The sequence below is a fragment of the Stylophora pistillata genome, chromosome 4 (genome assembly GCF_964205215.1).
Source record: "Stylophora pistillata chromosome 4, jaStyPist1.2, whole genome shotgun sequence".
NCBI lineage: Eukaryota > Metazoa > Cnidaria > Anthozoa > Scleractinia > Pocilloporidae > Stylophora > Stylophora pistillata.
This window is the reverse complement of record NC_142522.1, coordinates 28733697-28757160: the sequence shown is the minus strand read 5'-3', so window position 1 is coordinate 28757160 and position 23464 is coordinate 28733697. Positions and strand designations below refer to the sequence as shown.

Here is a 23464-nt window from a genome sequence, read left to right as displayed (position 1 = left end):
TAAGGGTTAGAAGATGGAGAGATTTCAACCGCTCCATGTAAGATTTTCCTTTGATCATGAGTCGCGTGGCTCGTCTCTGAACGCTTTCAATCATGTCCTGCAAAAAGGCTTGGTGAGGGGACCAGATTTCGCAGGCGTATTCAAGGTGAGGCCGTACAAGGGGTAACGCTTGCGGATCACTGCAAACTGTGTCTGATTTCCACATGTCCGTTTAATTAGCCGCAGGATCTTATTAGCAGAATTTACTTTTGTAAAGATGTGGTCATGCCATGCTAGTGTGTGATGTAGCATTATACCTAGATCCTTTTCCGTGTCAGATAGGAGTAATTGTTCCGTACCAAGATAAACAATACGCTTGACACTTTATTCAAATGAGCAACACTAGAGGAAACTCTATAGACAACAAAGTCAAGATATCATTTTGTATATGTGCACGATCCTTCGCAGTAAAGCACTATTTGAGCAATAGTGAAAATCAGACCTGAAAAAAATTTCAGGCCTGTACGGGATTCGAACCACTGACCTCTGCGATACTAGTGCAGCGCTCTACCAATTGAGCTAACAAGCCAACTGGGAGCAGGCCATCAAATTACATCAAACAACAACAAACATATGAAACATATGTATGAACTGCGGTTATGAAACGTATATGTGCTTTACTGCGGAGGATCGTGCACATATACGTTTCATAACCGCAGTTCATACATATGTTTCATATGTTTGTTGTTGTTTGATTTATCTTCTACGGGTTTTTGTCGAATTAATTTGATGGCCTGCTCCCAGTTGGCTTGTTAGCTCAATTGGTAGAGCGCTGCACTAGTATCGCAGAGGTCAGTGGTTCGAATCCCGTACAGGCCTAAAATTTTTTTCAGGTCTGATTTTCACTATTGCTCAAATAGTGCTTTACTGCGAAGGATCGTGCACATATACGTTTCATAACCGCAGTTCATACATATGTTTCATATGTTTGTTGTTATATCATTTTGTCTTGGCACATTCAATCACTATTTTTTCCATAGCTGTTGCAACGAAAGATAAAGTAAATCAAATAATCCTTAGACCCTAAAATTGAAACGAGCTTCCTTACCTTAACTCCTTTCTTTACAATGAAATCCAACTCAAACAAAAAATATTTTTTTGGTGTGTTCAGTCTCTGCACGTGACGTTACAACGGCTTTTGTTCTGGTTTCACCACACCTACTGTTACAGACTTACCGGTAATTTCAGAAAACTTCGGAATAAGACAGTTAAAACTATAAAAAAAATATTAAAACATCAAAGCCTCCTCGTGTGTAACTCGTTGGACACAAAACTTAGGAAAGTTGGGTATACTTGAGACGGAACATATACATGCCGCTGAAATTATCGACCTCCTGCCAAAAACCATTCCTAGCAACAGGGTGTGAATACGTGGGCAGGCCGAGGCTTGGCCTTAATTGATGATGTAACTCTTTTCCCCTACGACTTTCCAGTCAATGTTGTCACTTTATCTCCAATTTATTTGGAAATAAATAAACCTTTTCGATGTTGGACGAATAATTTTTGAAGTATGTCACCTTCAATCATGATATTGAACCAACGAATCCTTACACAAGTGTACGAAGTTCGCTGTGATGTCACGGGAGTTTGCGAGTGACATTCACATACCGAGACACCACAACAAAGAGTTAAAAGAATAAAAAAAGTAGTGTTTAAGTTCGTAGGGTATCACTATATAGCTCACACCGCAGCATCCACGTCTTTCTCGGGTCTTTGGGGAATGTCATTGCCTTGGTGATGAATTTCAACCCTAGTTTCTCCCTGAAGAAAAATCGGAAATGAACAGTTGCGTTCTGAAAATCTTCTAGTTGTGAAGGCTAACTTACTAAATACGCAATCATCTCATAAATCTCACAGAGATCACCGATAGTAAAAGTATCCCTCTAGCACACTAAGTGTAAATGCAATTACGTGAAACGAATCTACGTAGTCAAGTTTTTCCATATCGTTATAGCTGAAGCTTTCCCAGAGCGAACACCTCCAAGAGGTAAACAGTTTATATTATACAATGACGCCCTTCCTAAAAAAAGTGGTTGCGCTGATTTAGTGCATGCCTCTTGACTCCCTGCATTCCATATAATCTTTACTACCATCCTGATCGCCTAAGTTTTCAGTTCTCTACGGACAAACGACGTCTTCTCGGTCGGTAAGAGATCGTTTAGACTAGTTTCCATAAAGTCGCTCCTATCACCAAAGTATTATTAAGGACGATCAGGGTAGTCCGAAACATCTTGTGAAAAGCAAGTCTGAGAAAACAATTCCCTTCAGCTAACATCCGTTAAAAGTCTAAAATCTTTATGGGACGTCGCCAGAGCAACAAGTTTCTTTTAAAATTTAAAGTGCTTCTGAACCCTCTCTACGACAGTGTTAAAGCTTAATATCCCCACGTTTCTCGATAGGCTGATTACTTGCGGAAAAGGTTTGTCCCCTGGTTACCACTTACCTCAGGCTGTGACATGGACTGTGTAGGAAGTGTGGCAGGAGCCGTGCCTTGCCCCGCTGTAAGCTGAGAATCATCAGGCGGGCAGGGTTTCTTTTCAAAAGTGCCGAGATACCGCTCAATCAAACTTCTCATCACTTTGCGACGCTAAATTAACAAATCCAAAAGGAATGTTATTTGGTTCGTGTTCGTTTAAAGTCATTATACCTGCAGTATAGATGATGTGCGATTCGAGGTGTGAAAAGTCTTGGATCGAAACAGCTTTGTAGTAAAACGATTGTACGTAAACCACGAGTAACTGTTTTTTCTTAAAGCACGAGTACACGAATAAGAAAGCTTACGGAAAGATATCAATAAAGAGCATCTAAAGACACAAAACAATTATTGACTATCTTAAACCAAAACCCAAAGTTTGTCTCCTGGTTACGACCAACCTCAGGCTGTGACAGAGACTGTGCTGCACCTGTGCCTTGCTCTGCTGTAAGCTGAGAATCATCCGACTGGCAGGGTTTCTTTTCAAAAGTGCTAAGATACCGCTCAATCAAACGTCCCATCACCTCTCGACGCTGAATAAACAAATCCAAAATGAATGTTATTCGGTTCGTGTTTGTTTAAAGCCTTTATAGCTGCAGTATAGATGATGTGCGATTCGAGGTGTGTGAAAAGTCTGTATGCAAATAAAGTTGTTATAAATAAATAAAAACGACTGTAAACAATGAGAAAGTGTGTGTTTTTTTTTTTTAAAACACGAGTACACGAATAAGAAAGTTTACGGAAATATACCAATGAAGAGCATCTAAAGACACAAATCAATTATTGACTATCGTAAACCAAAACCTAGAAAATCGCGAAGGACATACAAGGCAAATATCAAGATAACCCAAAGAAAGGCAAGGAAACGAATCACCATGTTGTGACTGGTTTTAGTGTTGCATCTGATCAAGTGATAAAAAGGGGCAGTCTCTATGACCAATAGAGAATGGGCCCCTCCTACAAGCTAAAGATTAAAAAGCCCAGTCTTTTCCAAGCGTCAAAGATTACCTTATTGGCTGAAAATTCACCCAAGACTTGATTACACAAAATGGTTCTCCAACTACAGAATACAGGGCCATCGGGGTCCACCTTGTAGGCATGCTTTGAAGAACGAGGCATTTAAACAAAACGATGCATTGTGATTATTTGAGATGTAAATAAGTGGCCCTGTATTCAGTAGTTTTACCTGGTTCTCAAGCCTCTAATTATTTTTGAACGTGTGTGAATTTTTGTTATTAAAGTTCTTTTTTTTGAACGTGTGTGAATTTTTTCATTAAAGTTATTTCTGCATATTAAAATCAAGGCTTAACGGTTTAATTAGCTATTCCCTCAGGTTTATCAAGTTACATGTTGTTCACCTTCTTTTGTATGTCCGTTTCATTCGTCAATTCTGACGCTGTTTTATTACGAACTTAAACCAAAGAGAAAGAAGTAAACAGCAGACAAAGAAAATATCTTCATCACTCTGGTAACTAATGCAACGTTAACGAAAGGACAGTTTGCGAATTAACTAGTATGATTTCTGATATTTCTAAAGGTTTAACGGTTTAACTAGCAGTCCCCTAAGGTCTGTCAAGTTGCACATTGTTCACCTACCTTCTCTATGTCCGTTTCATTCGTCAATTCTGACGCTGTTCTATTAAGAGTCTAAACCAACGAAAAAGAGGTAAACAGCAGACACAGTAAGTATCTTCTCCACTCGGAAAGATTTCCGTATAACCTCATGCTTCATTATGCCTGCATACAATTCTTAGACAAAAGAAAGTAGAGGCAAAACAACAGATTACCTTTGGGATTACGGCTTTGTTTTTGATTGGTATAGGGTTAGACGGAAATCTTTCCATCACTCTGGTAGCTAATGCAACGTTAACGAAAGGGCAGTGTACGAATTAACTATCATGATTTCTGCTAACTATTATCTGATTTCTGACATTTCTCCATATTGAAATCAAGGCTTAACGGTTTAATTAGCTATCTCCTAAGGTCTATCAAGTTGCATATTGTTCACCTACCTTCTGTATGTCCGTTTTGTTAGTAAATTCTGACGCTGTTTTATTACGAGTCTAAACCAACGAAAAAGAAGTCGACAGCAGACACAGTAAGTATCGTCATCACTCTGGTAACTAATGCAACGTTAACGAAAGGACAGTTTGCGAATTAACTAGTATGATTTCTGATATTTCTAAAGGTTTAACGGTTTAACTAGCAGTCCCCTAAGGTCTATCAAGTTGCATATTGTTCACCTACCTTCTGTATGTCCGTTTTATCAGTAAATTCTGGCGCTGTTTTATTACGAGTCTAAACCAACGAAAAAGAAGTAGACAGCAGACACAGTAAGTATCGTCATCACTCTGGTAACTAATGCAACGTTAACGAAAGGGCAGTGTACGAATTAACCACCATGACAACCCGGAATGAGGATAATAGTCATTGCACAACAGCCATGTTGGATGGCATGAACAATAGATTATTTACCCATGGGAAAATAAATTCTTTCTTATGCAAAATATTTTTATTGTTCCTGCCATCCAACATGGCTGCTGTACAAAACCTCTCTAGAAACTTTTTCCACCTACCATAAACTTCTTACAGTAAAGGAATACCAAATGACGACGGGATATAAGGTTGACAGGCGGTGGCATAACGCTGCCTTCATCCATGTACGACATCCACATTCGAGTTCTCGAGAACTTCCACTGGATGTCAGCATCGTCCTTGAGAAAGAGCAACAAATTTTCAACATATGGTCAGCGCCTATGCTAACGGCGAAACTGCTATTGAAAGTTAACATTTCGTGCGTTGCACGTCAAAGTGCGGTGAATTGCATCTTAATCGTAGCGACAAATCGCAGTTAGTTTGACGGTTGTTTTTTGGAGATACACCTTCAGTGCAAAAAAAAATTACACCAAAGTATATGATAAATACGCTCTCATTAAACAGACCTTCCTTTGTTTCACTTACCGCGACCCTCTGATATAGGAGTTCGACATCATGGCAATCAGCATGTTTATGGCAACCACAATGAAAAGAAAGCTGTAGATCCCCAAGAGTACTTCCCCTGTATATTGAGTGATAATGAAGTTCTTATCTGTTCTCAGGACCGAAAGATCCGACATTCCAAGCAAGTCCCAGAACAAGAACCTCAGACTTCCTCCGATCCTGCAAAAATTTAGTAACAGTTTTCTTTCATTTTCTCCTTTTTTCGATCGCTGCAACGTTTAGAAATATAATAGAATCTAAAACTATTTTTTTTCTTTTTAACTTGTTTTGTTTAGGCCATAAACTTTTTATCAATTATATATGCGTTATTAACCAAGTGTGAGTGGAGGTCCATAAAAACGCGAAGAACGAAGCTGATATCTATATTGCAAAAATACTTCGCTATTTCAAGAATTAATATGACTTGTTTACTTCGAGAGCCAGGAAAGAAAGCCAACATGTCTGTAGCACAACAAACTCACGAGTTTTGTCTCTGTTTTCTTTTTTTTTTTACTATCTTCTGCCGCTTTTTGCGTTTCTAGCGCCGAAATTGTCCAAGAATTACCACCGTAGCTCTTATTTAATTTTTTTTCATGCGCTGGATCAATGCGGGCAACCCCGAGCGGGCAAGATGGGCCTATCTTGCCCGCTCGGCTAGCCAATCAGAACACAGAATTCGCTTCATCTTGCTCACAGGCACTGCGAGCGATGTAATGTTTGTTATTAACCAAAAATTATTAATCTATGGATAAATATTCAGTGTCTCTCATAGCGCACATCGCCTCTGCCAACATTTTTTGGTCAAATTTTTTCTTTTCTTTTCCTTCTCCGTGGGTCACCTCGCGTCGGATGTAATTAAGTAACAAGCTGTTTTGCCACCCCCTACCGATCACACCATAATCACCTGGCCAAACATGCTTTATTTCTTTGGATATCTAATGCCTACTTGACAAATTCATGTGCGGTTTCGTTCCCCTCGAAAGTTTTTCTTGCTTGTTCGTACTGGGAGTAAACTTTCCGCTCAGCCCAACCGAATGCAAGGAACAACAACAAAAACAGGAACAGAAACTTGACAATGTTTCGCATCATTTTCACTAAGGATAGCTGCAGAGGCCCGAGAATTGAGTTGACTTGAAAAGCATTTGAAGCATCAACGAAGCTCAACAACAGACCAATGGAAAATGTGGCATTAAACGAGAGAATAAGGCGATATGCGTACACTTGGGCTCTGTCACCAAATACTTTGCCAACGGGTATTGGCGTGCCTCCAAATCTTTGCGCGGTCATGATAAACCCGGTAAGCCACAGTATTCCCGAGACTAAAAATAGCCCTAACCTCAACAGCGTAACAAGGTTCCAGTATTGTGAGATATAACGCTCTTTTCTCTGACGATGCACTTTTTTTGCCTGTTGGAGCAACTGACCGGCGATCCACAGCGATATGAATATAGCTGGTCAAGACGAACAACAAGTCACCGGTCAACCTGGAAGTTAACTTATCTTTTTCGCGTCCCCCCCCCCCCCTACCCCCGGCACCTCACTCCTAAGCGACTCTTTTTCTCAGCTACTGTTAGTTCGACTGTACTGAGCTAAATAAATAAGAGGCACATACCGTTAAGAGTCGAAAAGCCTAACAAAGTCAGTGTTCTATGAAAGAGTCAACAAAGTGGAAAAAGAGGGGTCATCAAGCCGCGATTAACTTTATGGTTTTATATCTTATTGCACAATCACCTTATTTCACTTGAGGAAAAAATTGCCCATGAAATGAAAAATTGACTATACCTCATCACTACTGAACTACTGATCACTAACGTTTCATTAGGGTTAACAAACAGATGCCGGCAAAGCACGCTGGAAAAGATCCAGAAAAGCACTTGCCAATGACTGAATACTGAAGCACATTGTAAAACTTGTCCTGAACAGACGAAAGTACGAGTAGTAAAAGGAAGCAGCAAAACGAGCCCACGTGGCTCACAAACTTGACGAACGGTTTTTTTAGCATTGTGCTGACTTGACAGTTAGGCACCAGGGAATAAATCAGGGCTAATACTGGCAGCAGTAATGTGAAAATCATACTGCAAACCACCTTCTTTGGAAGGCCAAGGTCTTCCAGTCCCCATACTCCGTCGTACAGCACCGAGTTGAGCATGAGCTGGATTTAAGGGTGAGCGACAAACTGGAGGAAAAAGATGATGTGATTTCCTAAGAAAGATCGAAGCATACACATGTAGAAGGAAGGCTTATGCCCGTCGAATACTAGCGCAAGATTGCTTGCGATAGCTTTCAACTCGTGATGCAATTGAGTGTATGTGCATCGGTGAAAACAATTTTAAAATCCAAGTCCAGTGTGGCGATGGTGCATGTCTAAAAATAATTCGAGAGTTGAGAGTGTTCCCTGTTACAAAACCGGCTATGAATAACAGTTATCAATAAGGTGACAGGTAGTGGTTATTTGCCGAGCCGCGAAGCGGCTAAGAAAATATCCACTAATTTCAATGACAGAGGTGAATAATTGTCTTAACATTTACCACACAGATATATAAAACATTAGTTTATTTCTTTCAATATACCGAAAAATGGTCGGAAATTAAACCCTTGACGCGCAATTTTGTCTCATCTAATTACAGTAAAAATGACAAGTTCGAGTTAACGATTCCAGCGATGTAGCAAAAAAAGATTTTCCTGGAACACAGATGCTCCATTAGATTTGTTTTTGATGCAATTTTGGAAAGGGTGCACAAGGAGATAATAACGTGACTACAAAATTAAAAAGCTACTGCGGCGATGCCATGAGCGTAACATTAAGCTGAACGAGCAGAGAGTCGCTTGCATCCAAAGAGAAGTACCCTACTAAGCAGAACTGTCAAGTGCAATGCACATCAGATAACGGAGCTCAGTTCCAGTTTGAATCTTAAATATTCCCTTTTCAAACTTCAGTGCGCTCGTTACGCCATCCCCCTCACCCAATTTCTTCCATGAAATTTTTTTCTTGATATTTCTAGCCTTTTGTCTTACCATGCTTTCTCATGACTCAAAGCTAGAATTTGTAAGAAACAAGGTTCTTAACTTGCATGCACTTCTGTTAGAAGATTATTTTCCGGTCGTAGTTATCACAGAAACATGGTTTGACTCTAATTTCATGGAATTGGGTGCATTACTGGCGTATAAATTTGTCCTAAATCAAAAGACAATATTTTGTAATCCCTTGAGCGATTTTAATTTTCAAGCATAGACTGGTATTACCGTATAGCTTAACTCCGACCCCAAGTGATGCATGCACTGCTGATTATTGGGACATACTCAATGACCATTTTCTGGTTCAATGTAATTTTAATTCAACAAAAATGCTAAAAGAAACTGATGGCAATAAACTTGACTGATTTAATTCTGACTAACAATCGTGATCTGGATAGTAATATTGACGTTCTGACCGTTTCAGTTTAACTTTGATCATTTTTCTGTTAGTGTCAATATTAAATTTTTATCTGGTTACTATCATAAGTCTGTCCCAAGGAAACTCTACATCTTTAAGGCAAAAGTCAGGTTTACTGAGGCGACTGAACTATTAAAGTATATTCTTAATCGCTGAGAAATGCTAGGAGAGAAAGCGCACAATGCTATTTATAACATCTTTCGGGCGCAGGTCCGCTAATTCTTATGGGGCTACTATGGTAAAAATCTTGAAGTACCCACAGCGGTGTGCATGACGAGTGCAGTTTCACGAATTAAGAATAACTTGTTCATTTTGCGAGCTGGGAAAGGAATCCAACTATGTTTGTAGCAAAATAAATCCACGAGGGTCGTTTATGTTTTCTTTGTTTCGACTGTCTTCTGCCGGTTTTTTGCGATTTCATCGCCGTCTCTGTCTAAAAGTTACTTTAAAAACTTTGTAAGTCCGCGCTACGCATTTTTTTTTACGCGGGCTCAAAGCGCGCAATCCTGAACGGGCAAGATTGCCCATCTTACAAATATTTATCATATGGCTGTGTCTCACAAGGACTGGAAACTACCGAATTCTCGAATTTGATTGGCTGAAATCAATACTGAAAGCGGTCTAGATTTTCCCATCTAGACCGGTCTAGAAAAAGAAGGTACAAAGAATATAAAAAATTGACAAATAAGATACAGCCATATAATAAATATATCTTATTAACCAAGCGCGAGGGCCGTACTGGGAGAATATCGACCCGAGGTCTTGACAGTACGGACCAAGCGCAGCGAGGTCCGTACAAAAAAGACCGAGGGCCGATATTCTTCCAGTACGGTCCCGAGCAAGCGGCTTGGTTAATAAGAGATTTATTATACGACTGAAGTTCAAAGGGACACAAGTACGGTGTCATTTAGGACCATTCGGGACAGTGCCCGGTCCAATACTTAGATAATATTGACGACTGCATTTTGATTTTTAGTTATTAGCCCTCTGACTGCCCGAGGCGTGTAATAATTGGGCGTATCAAATACTCAGTCTCAATATTTAAATCATAGTGCATGGTGCCGATACTCAAACTAAGCCTTGATATGAGGATTTTGTCACAAGATATTTGACTTTTGAAGGGTGGGAACCTGGAAAAGAAGGGAACCTCCAACAAATGGGTCTGAAGTTAATGGGCAACCGTGGGGCTCTTTTAATCTCTGTTTTTTCTTTGACCTGCCTCCTTTCTTTAAAGTCCAGGGTTACATAGATAACGAGTAGCTTTTCTGTATTTTGGTGCATAAAGTTTAAATTAATTGAGATGCACAATGCGAAAATATACGTGCCTCAGCTTTAAAAGTCAAAATTTAAAAAAAAGTTAGAATGAGAGAGTTGTGCAGACCATATACAACTTTTTATCTCTCTCTGGATATTTGCACAAACAACAGTCATTATCACTCTCATTCACTCTCACTGTCCCCTGAGCTAATGGAAAGATACAGCTTTATAACAAATGTGCAAGCATATATGTGTTTCAACATGAAAACCAGGATTGTGACTTTTTTAAATGACTTTACCACATGCCATACAGGTCTATGCAAGGGTTGGAGAAAAAAATTGGCTTGGCCTTTTGATAGTACAAAATATCTTTTTCAAAGGATCTTGCTTATCAGGCCTTTACTGAATTCTAATTTTTTAACCTAATTTCACATTCTTTCAAAAGTTTATAGGTCTCCTGGTATCAGTTAACAACCGGTCAATTTTGTATTCGTTAAATCAAACTTTCGCAGCGAAAGAAACAGATGCTGGATAACTTAAGTATTTCAGTAGCTAGAGTGACCAAGATCTTGGACGGCTCTTTGAAAGACACTGAAATTCTATGTAGACATTCTATGAGTAGAGGTTACCGAATTAAATAACAGAAAATCTCAAAAAGACGCCGTGTATTTCCAGCAAGAGGACCATAAAACGCGAATAGTCGAAAGAGGAATTACAAAATTAGAAGGTTTAACGTCGAGTTGAAAGTGACTTTCTTTTTAATTTTCTACGCTTACTGGAGGAAGTTGACACTTAAGAAAAAAATTGGTGGAGCAAGCAGTCATGCCAAAGTGGGACATCAGGAGAATCAAAAGAAACCCATCCGATTCCGGTGTATTATTTCACTGACTCACTGTTCTCACGTGTACCCCTCGATCGACCGGTGATATCTTAACTCGAAGTCGTTTAACCGTCGCTCCTTTCAAATTTGGCTCATTTTCTCATGCCCAATAGGAAATCACTTGAATTCATACTGAAACCATACCGTATAACTGGTGAAGAAAGCACTCCCTATCCTCGAAAAAATCCGTTTAAAACAATCAGGAGCATCGACGAAGCTCTCAAGCTGCTTGATAGCCGCCGAATAGCATACCTGTTGCAAGTTGTGGCAACATCGTCCACATCGTTTTTCGGTTCCCGACGCCGTCAATTTCCCCCCATCCCCATTACCAACCGGACTAAATCCGTAAATCCCCTTGGGTAACTTCTTCGACTAGCAGTGCCAAAGATTTTTAATGGAATAAAGAGAAGAAAATAAAGTGCCGGTAACTGGAGCTCCGCTTTAGGCTTGTCTAAATCTATATATTATTCTTGGTACCTCATGATTGGCTCAAGGATGAGGGCTTTTAGGAACCGCAAAGCCGTAGAAAAATAATCAACCAAAATCGCAAAACCACAAAAAAGTCGATCAAAACCGAAAAATGTATGTAAAATCGACAAAACTGATACATTTTCACATCCCAGTTATCAGAACCCTAATCGATCCGATACAGTAGTGACAAGTGGAGTATACCGGGGTTTAGCGGCTATTCAAGGTCAGTGGAGGCCAGTTATCGAAACCTTAATCAATGCACTACAGTGGTGACAAGTGAAGCGTACAGAGGTTTCGCTGTCATTCGAGATCAATGGAGGCGCATAATTGCCGCTCAGATCGAAGAGAAACTCGGTTAAAATTGTTGCCAATATCCAATAGGAGGTAGATAAGAGGCCCTATCCAAAACGTTTCTTCCTTGAAGTGATAAATTTAATTCAATTAATTGTTTATTTGTAATCTGGTGGAGTGAATCTGTAATAACATAGATGCAAATCAGAAAAAAAAAAAACAATATGAAAAAATCGTAATTTTACTCCGCCTAATCACCAACGTAATTACTCCTTGTGCCAGTTAAACAAGCGAGCAAGTTGTTATTCATACCTTTTCATTACCATTATCAATAGCAAAATCCAGCACGCTTAGCTTTTGAGCTTCTGGTCTCCTCCTGACTTCCTCGTGTTGTCCTTGATCATCAACAGGTGCCTTCATTACAGAACTTATTTCTTCCTCCGTACGACACTTTGCGAGAAGCGCCACTGCAAATTCTTCGCAGTTGTTAGACAACTGCTTGTAATCCGCCTTGAATTCGTACTCTGTATCTACCAGACTATTCAACCTCCGGTTTAAACTGAGAGCTCGAACGATCGGATCTTTGGACGAAGCCATGCCTTGTTTTTCGACCAACTGGTTGCTAGATTTGTCCAATAGATACGACATGAACAAGTATACAGGGCTCGCCAGCGCTCGATATATCTGCAAACGGTAAAGAGAGGCCTTCACTCGTTTACCCAGGCACTTCCATTCTTCGCACTCACAGGATCTATCGTGGAATGGTGGTTCTTCAATCGTGAAACCTTTCTCCAAGAAAAGCTTCATGATCTCTTGGTTGTCATTGTGGGTAGCCATCATCAAAGGGACATCAATGCTATCAAACCGAACCTGGCTCGTCTGCTGTTCTGAAGGCACATTGCTCGGACCAGCTGATCTATTCTCTGTGTCCTTTACGAAATCGAGTAACTTTCTCACCAATTCGACCGAATCTTTGTCAACAGCTTGTTGCAAGGCACTCGCCACTTCAGCTCGATTCTCGCCGATATCGTGGAGATCGTTCTTTACTGCTAACTGCAAAGCTGTTTCTCCGGACACATTTACACAGTTTATGCTGGAATCTGGCGTCGAAACGCCTTCTATATCTCCATTACGAACTGCATTGAGAAATTTTCTCTGTTCTTTTTCTTTGACTTTATCTCCCGAATTAGATAACTGTTGGACAGTTGTCGAGGATCTAGGCAGTGTCGACATACTCAGCTTTCCAACAATGTATACCGAAACAAATATGTCGATATACGGAAGAGAACTTTTTTTAACCTCACCAAAGCTTGTAATATCATTCAAATTTGCGGTTATGGTTGCTATGTCCGTGTGCGTCAGTTTTTGTCCCCCGCACGGTGCGTGACGAACCCCTCAAGGATGACTTACCTCTTAGAAGGTCATAGCTCATGGTTCCCACAATTTTGATTTTAGTCGTTAAGACCACAGGGCCTGTTACCAATCGGTGTCTAGTTCACATAAAGCTCACTCAATAAAAATGCCTCTCTAGGTCTGTTGTCATCCACCTACAGGTAACATGCTTAACTTCATTATTTTACTAGCTTTACTTCAATGCCTTCCACAATTGCGCTCTCCTGAACTCCTTCTGTGTTGACATTTAACTTATTGCGAATACCGGTATGTCTTGTTTTGTGCTAAGTGCTATTTAGCCGTAATGCAGTAAGGAGACATCTGTGGTTGTTTGTGATGATATTGCTTTTAAAAAGAGTTTCCACTCTCTTTGAGATTACTGTCAAGACTTATCATCAAAATAGGGCGCCTTCCGGAAAAATCGTCCAACGCGCGCTACTTTTGAAGGAACAATGAAAAAATACTTTATATCACTGTAACGCTTATAAAGAATAGATTAGGAAAATAACAGAAGTTCCCACAGTTTTGGTTTTGGTAGGCGCCTGCGAGCCTTTTGACACAAACCTGATTGCTTCACTGAATTTTCAGCTTCCGTGTTTCTGCGGACCTCCAAAATCACTCAGCAGATACTAGGCTAACAAAGTCTGTGAGGCTCTTTCGATACTCCTTTTGGTTCTTGAGAAAATCTTTTTTGAAGGGAAATATTTCGATTGTTGTACGCTGCGGAATATCACAAGAGGAATATGATGAATTTCGTAAAAGCCTCAAACATTTTGGCCAATTTTCACGAAAGTCCAATAAATCTACATACCCTATTAATTCCTTTAAGTAGAGCTACCTTGCGCGAGAACAAACTTCGAGTTTTCGGCCTCCGAACAGATTCAAAGTCTTCGCACCTTCGTGTCAATGCTTTCACGCCACCGACCAATGAAACGCAACGTCAAACCTCTTGCACGTCTCGTGACAAAGAACTCCTCTGAAATTTCGCGGAAAAAGTAATTTTGCGAAACGAGGAAACGAAGTTACAATGGATCAAACGTAAGCCAAAAATTCAGCGGGGAAAACAGTAGTGTGAAAAGAAAGCTAGGCAAAAAGAACAACTTGACTTCGACAAATTAATGTTAAATGCTTTCTCTAACTGAATAGCAAACAAACGAAAATTTTAAAGCAGTAACTAGATTTTGTTGACAGCAGCATTAAAAGCTTTTCAGCATCACCAAGAGTATCCAAATTGCATTTGGGAGGTGTTTTAAAAAAAGGGGCGTGTAACGAGCGCTATAACAGCGGACAACTACATTTGATCAAGCAGAAACCAAAGAACTCATTTAATGCCAACATCATCAACATATGTATACAGTTATAATTATTCTATCACATAGGTGATAGGGGGATTTGATAATGCACGATCATTCGTCACTAACCCTAACCATAGGTCACACAAGTAGAATAAATTGTCAACTTAGCGCGCGTGGACCTTTGTTGTTTAGGAACTGTTCATTTTTACGGGGTAGGAGGACTGGCAGGATTTGGAGGGTTGGGGGGGGGTCATCGTTACTTGTAATAGCGGTTCAAAAGTCCCACTAGCCCCCCTCTTCCTCCCTCACCTCGTAAAAAGTGAAGTGTGAATTGAAGAACGTTAGCGTTTTGTAAACAGTGCACTTCACCTTTTATTTAAAGAAGAAACATTTTTGGAAGCTCAAACGTTAAGATACCGTTGCATTTTAGCACACTTTTTCACTATTTTCTAGCTATTGGCCAATTAAAATTATCGCTTTGGCCCTAAAATTGAAACGAGCTTCCTTACTTTAACTTTTTTCTTTTTATTGTAGTCCAACTCGACGACAAAATACCTTCTGGGGGGGGGTTACTTTCTTCTTCTGGAGCTACAACGGCTTACACTCTGGTTTCATCGCGCCTACTACTACAGAGAAAATCATCCTGAAAACATCGGTCGTTTTCCGAAAAAAAAAAAGGCTGTGGAACGTTTATCCCATACGAGCTTATGAAAACCTTACAATTTAAAATGACCGGTCGTCAATTGAACGAGTGCCTCGAAATCTTTGAAAGAAAGCAAATTCATTATGAGTGACTCCGCAGCTACACAAGAGATCTTTGGGAAAACGTAGGATGGATATTAGAAAGCCAGTCGTTCTCTCTTTTTACTGAAAAAATTATGTTTGATTGTCGCAGGACTGCAAACACTTGTTTTTCTATCTGCGTCTTCGGGGCAATGAGTTTTGCGATTGACGGAAAAACGGATACTCTCGTACCTCTCTGCTGACTAATCTCTATTTCTTCTATAAAAAGCAGAAAGTTATTTTGGCAGGGAACTCGATAAACGTCGGAATAAGACAGTTAAAATAATCGTCATCGTTCACACTGGAGTGATTGCGTGACATGTTCGCACGTAGAGACACAATGATAACTTTTTTCCTTGGCTGAGCAACAAACAAGACAATAAAAAGAAATGTTAAAGTTCTAAGACTGTTAATATCTAAACCGCCGCCCAGTTAGCCCAATGGATAGAGCGCTGGACTGTTGTGCGGGAGCACGAGTGCTCGAGTCCCGGCCGGACCAACACTCAAGGTCTTAAAATAAGATGGGTGGGTTTACAAAGGGGTTAGGTGTAAATTGGGGCGAAAGTCCTTTTCCTTTCTCCTGCCATTCCCGTGGCAAATCTAGCTCACAGCGTAGCGTCTGTGTCTTTCTCCGCTTTTCGATGAGTTCCGTAGCCTCTGTGATGAATTTCTACTTTGGTTTTTTCCTAAAGGAAGTCACAAATGAAAAATAAAAGCGTCAAAACCTTCTTGTCAACAAAGAAACTTATTACATGCGTAACTATCCGAAAATCACAAAGAGGTCGCCCATTCAAGAGCAGTTGATATGGCAAGTAAGCTATTCAATGACGTAAGAGTACTTTACGAGGGATGTAACATACTACTTGTAAAGTCACTTTAAACATTTTCGATGTGTTTACCATCTTAATGGGGTCTGTCTATATTCGTCCCAGAGTTTCACGAAGAAACGTAAATTCATTGCTGTTAGGGTTACCATACTTGGAGTGTGTAATTTACGTTTTTGTTTTCCAGAGGGCGGTTACACAATATGCAGTTTAAAAATTAACGGGCTCAGCTGTTTTTCTACTCATTCCATGTTTTGTTTCCACATGCGCTTGTCCCTGTTGCCGTCCTTGTTTGTGTGAGGTACCTACTATCGCACCCAAAGAATAGTTCTGTCTTCAGATTACCATTTACCTCAGGCTGTGATTTAGCTGCATTAACAGGACATTTGTTTTCTTCTCTCCTTCTCAATATGCCTTGCAACTGTGTAATCAGATCCTTCAGTTCGATGCTGTCCCCCGGTCTCTCCGCTGTAAGCTGAGGAGCATCAGACTGGCAGGGTTTCTTCGAATTCTCAAAAGTGAGAAGATACCGCTGGATCAAACGCCTCATTACCACGCGCCGCTAAATTAACAAACCCAAAGAAAAGTTAATTAACCGGTTCGTATTCGTCTAAAGCTTCTATTCCCTCGTTGTAAATGATGTGCGATTCGCTTTAACACACTATCGAGATGTGGAAAGTCTTGGATCCAAATGGCTTTATCGTGAAACGAAGGTATACGCTTCAAGAAATGACCAATTAACAGAAACAGAAATTTAGTTGTCGATAGAGTTTCGTGAACCAAACCTTAGAAATCGCAAAGTCCAAACAAGACAAAGGCAAATTCAAGATGAGCTAGAGGAGGGCAATGCACATGAACATTTTAATGGCGACGGAACGAGTGGCTGGTGGGATATTGTGGCCACAAGAAATTCAAGAATCCAATCGTTTCCGAGCTTCAAGAGACTTTTGAGCAAGATTACATCATTGGATGAAAATTCACCCCTAGCCTTGCTTACCACCTTTTTTACTTCACAGAGCACTGCTTTAAATTGAACGGTTTAACTTACTTCTCTATCATAAACGCTTTTGGGTGTATCAAGTTGCATAATGTACACATACCCTCTTTATGTCCACCTTATCTTTCAATAATGACGCTGGTCTATCTTGCCTGGTACAGCAGCCGCGCTAAACAAAGAAGAAAAAAAGTACGTGGAAGGCAATGAAAGCATCTTCATCACTACGCTAACTAAATGCAAACATGAACTGACGGAGTTTATACGGATTCATTTTCAAGACAATCTGGAAAGGACAAATCTTTACGACTGCTCCCAAGGGAAATAAAATGGCCACTTTACAATGGAAACGTTCATTGAGCGATTTGTTCTGTAGCACAACGAGGACATTAGATGACAATGTGAAAACCAACTAAATTTATGAAGATATGCGAGCGCACTTGAGCACAAAATACTACAGGGCTAAAACGTCACACTAACTTCATTGACGCAATGTCGGTCAACATTCGCGGGTAGCAGAGCACTGTTAACCTCTGACGTCATACATTTTACGATGTTGCTTGCATAGAGACTTTTGACCGGAAACAGTTTCATAGTTTGACGTCAGGTGACCCCCAAAGTAACCATCGAGAGCGCACTATATGAGTATAAATCTTTAAGCCTCTCCACCTACCATGAAGGAGGCCGGATCGGCACAAAACCTCCTACAGAGACGGATTACCGAATGAGGAGGAGGAATGAGGTTGAACGGCGGCGGCATAACGTTGCCTTCATCCAGATATGGCATCCACATTCGAGTTCTCGAGAACTTCCACTGGATATCAGCATCGTCCTTAAAAAAACAGCAACACATTTTCAATAAAGGGTCAGTGCCTGTGGTACCTGCGGAATTACAGTTAAACTTTACACATTCCGGGTACTGCACATCAAAGCGCAGGGAATCGCAGCTTGATCGTAGCGATAATTCGCGCGATTTTGATTGCTGCTTTTCCGGAGATACACCTTCGGTGCAATAAAAATTACATGATATCAAGTGACAAAAATAGCGGAGTAAACGCGCTTTCATTGATTTAACTTACCGCTACCCTCTGATAGGAGTTCGACATCATGGCAATCAGCATGTTTATGGCGACCACAATGGAGAAAATAGTGTATAATCCCAGGAGTACTTCCCCTGTATATTGAGTGATAATGAAGTTCTTATCTGTTCTCAGGTCCGAAAGATCCGACATTCCAAACAAGTCCCAGAACAAGAACCTCAGAGTTCCACCGATCCTGCAAAAATTCAACCGTTAGACAACAATTCAACTCGACGCATTTCCTTTCCTTTCTTCGCTTTGCTTTTGTTTCTCCGCTGAACAGTAAGCCAAGTTTCTACACGATCGCTATACAATGGTTGGTAAAATTATAGGAACAAAACTGGGCTGTTCCTTTTATAAATATTTGTCTATTGTTAACATTTTATCAATCATTCTTTGTTATTAAGCTGCAATACATCTGTTTGTTTATTAATTTTCGGCGTCTGGAATTAGCTAATACTCTACGAAATCTGTCATCTTTGACTTTTCAATGGGGTTGATTAAGCGACTACATGATCTTCCATTCATATCATGATTCAAAAGCCGCACCTAAATTTTCCTTATTGGGGCAAAATTGTTCTTTTGTATACCTCTGGCCCCGGTTGTTAGAAGGTTGGACAACCCTATCCGGCGGATATTGCATGAGGTTTTCTTATCATTTATCCGCTAGACAGGGATTTATCCGTTGTATGGCGTTATCTGCCTTTTATACAACTAGGCCCAGTAGGGTAACATGTCAAAGACTCTACTAGTATTCACCTGGCAAATTTATGTTCAGTTTCATTTCCCTGAAATTCTTCCCTGGCTTGTACGTACGTGGAGTAAACCTTCCGCTCAGCCCAACCGAACGCAAGGAACAACAACAAAAACAGGAACAGAAACTTGGCGATGTCTCTCATCATTTTCACCAAGGACAGCTGAAGAGGCCCGAGAATGGAGTTAACTTGAAAAAAATTGGAAGCATTAATGAAACTCAAGACCAGACCGATAGAAAATGTGGCGTTGGACAAAAGAAGAAGGCGGTACGCGTACACCTGGGCTTTGTCACCAAATACTTGGCCAATGGGTATTGTCCAGTCTCCAAATCCTTGCGCGGTCATGATAAACCCGGTAAGCCACAGGGCTCCCGAGATCACGAAGAGCCCTAACATGAACAGCGAGACAAGGTTCCAGTATTGTGAAATGTAACGCTCTTTGCCTTGACGTAACGCTTCCTTTGCCTCTTGGAGCAACTGACCGGCGATCCACAGCGATAAGAAAACATCTGCTCAAGAGGAAAAAAAAAATTACTAGTCAACGTGGAAGTTCTTTTTTCGCTTTAACGACATGTCACTCAAACAAACTCTTCCACAACGACTTCTTGTAAACATCGTTCGCTTATTTCAAATGTAAGGAGTGAAATGAATAATTGGTACACCATGCCATCGTGAGTCGCAAATCTAATCATTTAGGACTCGACTACTGATTAAATACTCATCAAATAATTAAATGACAGTTGATCGGAGTGATTAAATGTCAAACGATTAAAAAGACCTTGAAAAGTACTTACCAAAGACTGTAAACTGAAGCACATCAAACAACTTGTCCTGAATCGACGATAATATAAGCAGGATAAGAAAGCAGCAAAACGAACCCGCGTGACTCACAAACTTGAAGAACGGTTTCCTCAGCATTTTGCTGACTTGAGAGTTAGGGGCCAGGAAATAAAATAAGGCCAATACTGGCAACAATAATGTTAAAAACATACTGCATATCACTTTCTTTAGAAAACCAAAATCTTCCCATCCTCCTAATCGGTTGTACAGCACCGAGTTGAGCATAAGCTGGCTGTAAGGGTGAGCGACAAACTAGAGAAAAAAAAGATCACTTGAGTTCCCAAACTTTAAGATCCACATAAAGAAGGCTTATTGCCCAGTGAACTCTTAAGCTCGCACGTGTTAGATTCAAACCCGTCACGAAACCTGAAGTCCGATGTACGATGGTGTTGTTTAAAATTCAATGCAAGATTTGGCAGTGTTCTGCTAGTGCTACAGAATATTAAATAACCTTGTTTGTTGTTGACAAAGCCACACCAAAGAATACTTTAAGTAGTCCGAAAATACTGAGCATTCATGTCTTTTTCCACACTAAGCTGCTCCTAAACGCTTTATCTCGAGCGCCGTAATAACATCAGAGCTCCCTTCCGCAGCCAGGTTTGGTCTCGTCACGCAAAATGCTCCCTATCACGTACTTCACTGTCTCTATACAGCTCTTATATGCACATGATTACAATACTAAAGCATCCCCCTTGCCAAAAATATTTTTGCCTCTGTAAAAACTGAGAACACTCCGTTAGTCACCAGTACCTTACCCGAGACCCATTTAAACGACATGAAGATAATTGGGAAGAAAGGCTCGCCCCACTTTTGCGACAGATTTAAACTGACAAATCACCCGTAACGAACTCTACATGTACGCGATTAATGTAACTCAAACGTCACGCAAAAACCCATCACTTTGACAGACAGACATTTCGTCTCACTTCCTTTTCTGGCGTTCTGTCGAATGTTGTCAGCAACTATCTACGACAGCAGTTCTTTTTTTCTTCGGAGGCAAACGCCAAGAAGGGGCATGCGTAGCTCCTTTCCCTCCCCTCCCTCACTTAAATTACTGTCCACTGACGTTACTATGGAGTGACTCTATTCCCACAAATATGCGTAACCACTTACATTGACGTTATCCAATACTTACATCGTTCCTAATTCACTTTATTATAGGAGCAATGTCTCCAATTATGCCTCGAAAAAAAATTGCCGACATTTTAATAATATGCGTTACTTACAGTCGACAAATTAACTGACGAGTGCTGCGCACATGGCAAGAAAAACTTGTTGAGAATTCTAATTTGAATCTTTGGCATTTTATCGATAAACTTCATTGCCCTCATTAAGTAATCAACATTAGCATTTTCGTCCATGATAAGTTTTCCTTGACAGCTTTTCGTTCTCTGAAGGGAGAACTCTTGTAAAGTTTTCCCTTTCCAATTCCTGTCCGTTTACTTTAATCTCAGCTTGTGACTTTCAGTTTCAACAGGGGCGGTCAAGCGTACTTTTCGTGATTTACGGGGTGACCACGACTGCTTTTAAAATATCATTAAAATAGAGGTGACCGCATATGGTGGTAAAAATTACAGTAATTTTGGGAAAACAAATCCTGAACTTGGACAACTGACCGCTTAATACAGTGTGACCGCTTAACAAGGTGTCGCTTAATACAAGTTCGATTGTCTCCCTGTTTACGATTTTTGAAACCCAGAAATCATGAATAGTACGCTTGGGCCGCCTGTGTTTCAACAAACTATATCGTCGAGAAATTCTCTTTTCCACTAGTCGCAAAAAAAAGTATAACGATAAAAAAATACGACGTTTTGGTCTTTTGCAAGTGCATGGTAAGAACGCTAAAAAAATGAATACATATATGCGTGTAAGAAGTAAAGAAAAATTGCAGGTGTAAACGGACAATAACAACACATACAAAGCGGGTTTCATTTCTTGAATAACAAACATTTTTTGGAGTAAGCAGTCAAACTTATTCGCGCATTCTTAAAAACGCTAAAATTCTTCGTAGGATCCTTTGGGGCCAAAAAAGAAGAATTTTAGCGTGTCACACGCTCTTTAAGTTAAAGAAGTTTAAGAACAAATTTGACCACCGCTACTCTACGAAGTGTTTGTTATTCAAGAACTGAGACATTCTCTCGATGTACAATCGGACTCAATTCGTGCAAAGGTTTTTAATTAACTATTTTTCCTCTTTGTTCTTATTGTGCGTTTACATCTACAAAAAAAAAATTTATACTTCTTAAATATTCCTATATATTCATTGTGTCATTTTTACTATCCACTTGAAAATGACCAAAGTTGGGTATTTTAGCGTTGACTTTTTTGTTAAAAATCCAAACATCGTGATTTACGTCCTTCTTAATCACCACAGCAACCACTTCTTGCGTACATGCGTAAGCTAACATGTTGTTACACATACCTTCTCGTTACCATTAGCAATGGCAAAATTCAGCACGCTGAGCTTTTGGGCTTCTGGTCCCCCCCTGACTTCTACATGTTGTACTTGATCAATACCAGGTACCCTCATGACACAACTTATTTCTTCCATCGTACGACACTTTGCGAGAAGTGCCACTGCAAATTCTTCGCAATTGTCTGACAACTGTTTGTAATCTGCTTTGAATTCGTACTCTGTATTCACGAAACTCTCTAGCTTCCGGTTTAAAAGGAAAGCTCGAACGATCGGATCTTTCGACGAGGCTATGTCTTGTTCTTCGACCAAATGGTCGCTGGATTTGTCGAGTAAATACGACATGCTCAAGTATACAGGGCTAGCCATCGCTCGATAACTCTGCAAACGGTAAATAGAAGTCCCCAATCGCTTTCCCAAGCGCATGCATTCGTCGCACTCACAGGATCTGTTATGGAATGGCGGTTCTTCAATCGTGAAACCTTTCGCCAAGAACACCTTCACCATCTCTTGGTTGTCATTGTGGGCAGCCAACATCAAAGGGGAAACGAATCTGTTATACTTAACTCGGCTCGTCTGCTGTTCTGAAGACACAATGCTAGGACTAGCCGGTCTATTCTCCGAGTCCTTCACGAAATCGAGTAACGCTCTCACCCACTCGATAGAATCTTTGGCAACAGCTTGTAGCAGTGCATTACCCACTTCAGCTCCATTCTCAAGAAGAAACTTGGCGATAACGTGACGGTCGTTGTTTACAGCTAGCTGCAGGGCGGTTTCTCCGGACAAATTCGCACAATTCACATCGACATGTTTCTCCAACACGTACAAACGAACGCCATGTGCGTCGCCGTCACGAACTGCATCAAGAAATTTACTCTGCTCGTCGCTGAGTGTTATGTCTTCAAGATGTCCATCAGTCAGGTCTTCGAGGTTAACTGCTGTGAGATACGGTTCAGAAATTGCCTTCATTCTAAGTTGACTTTAGATAATTACTTCAACTTGTGCGAGCGTCTATCGATCAAGCTCAATTAAGCGATCTTCAACCTTTCATTGCGTGACCGGCTTGACTGACAGGGTGACCAAATTCGAACCTGGTCAGCGGCTTTGGTTACTCGTGCGCGACGAACCAGGAGTAGTTAAATCGTATTTGGTAATTTTGTATTAGAAGAACAATATTTTCATTACCTCACTTTACATGTAATGGCAAGATAAGGAGTACTGTCCAAGCAAAACGATAAGTAAAATGAACCATAAAAAATATATGTA

At 40.4% G+C, this 23464-nt stretch overlaps 2 protein-coding genes across 2 annotated transcripts; both read right to left on the bottom strand.

Moving 5' to 3' along the window:
* Positions 1 to 11975: 11975 nt before the first annotated feature.
* On the bottom strand, positions 11976 to 13106 carry LOC148733221 (short transient receptor potential channel 6-like). Its single transcript, XM_088758864.1, has one exon. The coding sequence runs from the start codon at positions 13054 to 13056 to the stop codon at positions 12130 to 12132; it is 927 nt and encodes a 308-aa protein (XP_088614990.1). The 5' UTR covers positions 13057 to 13106; the 3' UTR covers positions 11976 to 12129.
* Positions 13107 to 14511: 1405 nt separating this feature from the next.
* LOC111328867 (short transient receptor potential channel 6) lies at positions 14512 to 23435 on the bottom strand. Its single transcript, XM_022933402.2, has 8 exons — positions 22208 to 23435; positions 19740 to 20037; positions 18950 to 19454; positions 18191 to 18386; positions 17785 to 17943; positions 17218 to 17283; positions 16470 to 16679; positions 14512 to 15979 (listed from the first exon to the last, which is right to left on the bottom strand). Exons 1-8 carry the CDS (start codon positions 23165 to 23167, stop codon positions 15899 to 15901), a joined length of 2475 nt encoding a protein of 824 aa, XP_022789137.2. The 5' UTR covers positions 23168 to 23435; the 3' UTR covers positions 14512 to 15898.
* Positions 23436 to 23464: the final 29 nt, after the last annotated feature.

Coding starts and splice junctions, on each gene's coding strand:
- LOC111328867 (XM_022933402.2), bottom strand. CDS start 23,167: ATGAAGGCAATTTCTGAACCGTATCTCACAGCAGTTAACCTCGAAGAC. Junction 19,455..19,739: donor GCTTCAGTTTACAGTCTTTG/GTAAGTACTTTT, acceptor CCTCTTGAGCAG/ATGTTTTCTTATCGCTGTGG. Junction 17,284..17,784: donor CCGATCCGGCCTCCTTCATG/GTAGGTGGAGAG, acceptor TTCTTTGTTTAG/CGCGGCTGCTGTACCAGGCA.
- LOC148733221 (XM_088758864.1), bottom strand. CDS start 13,056: ATGTCGACACTGCCTAGATCCTCGACAACTGTCCAACAGTTATCTAAT.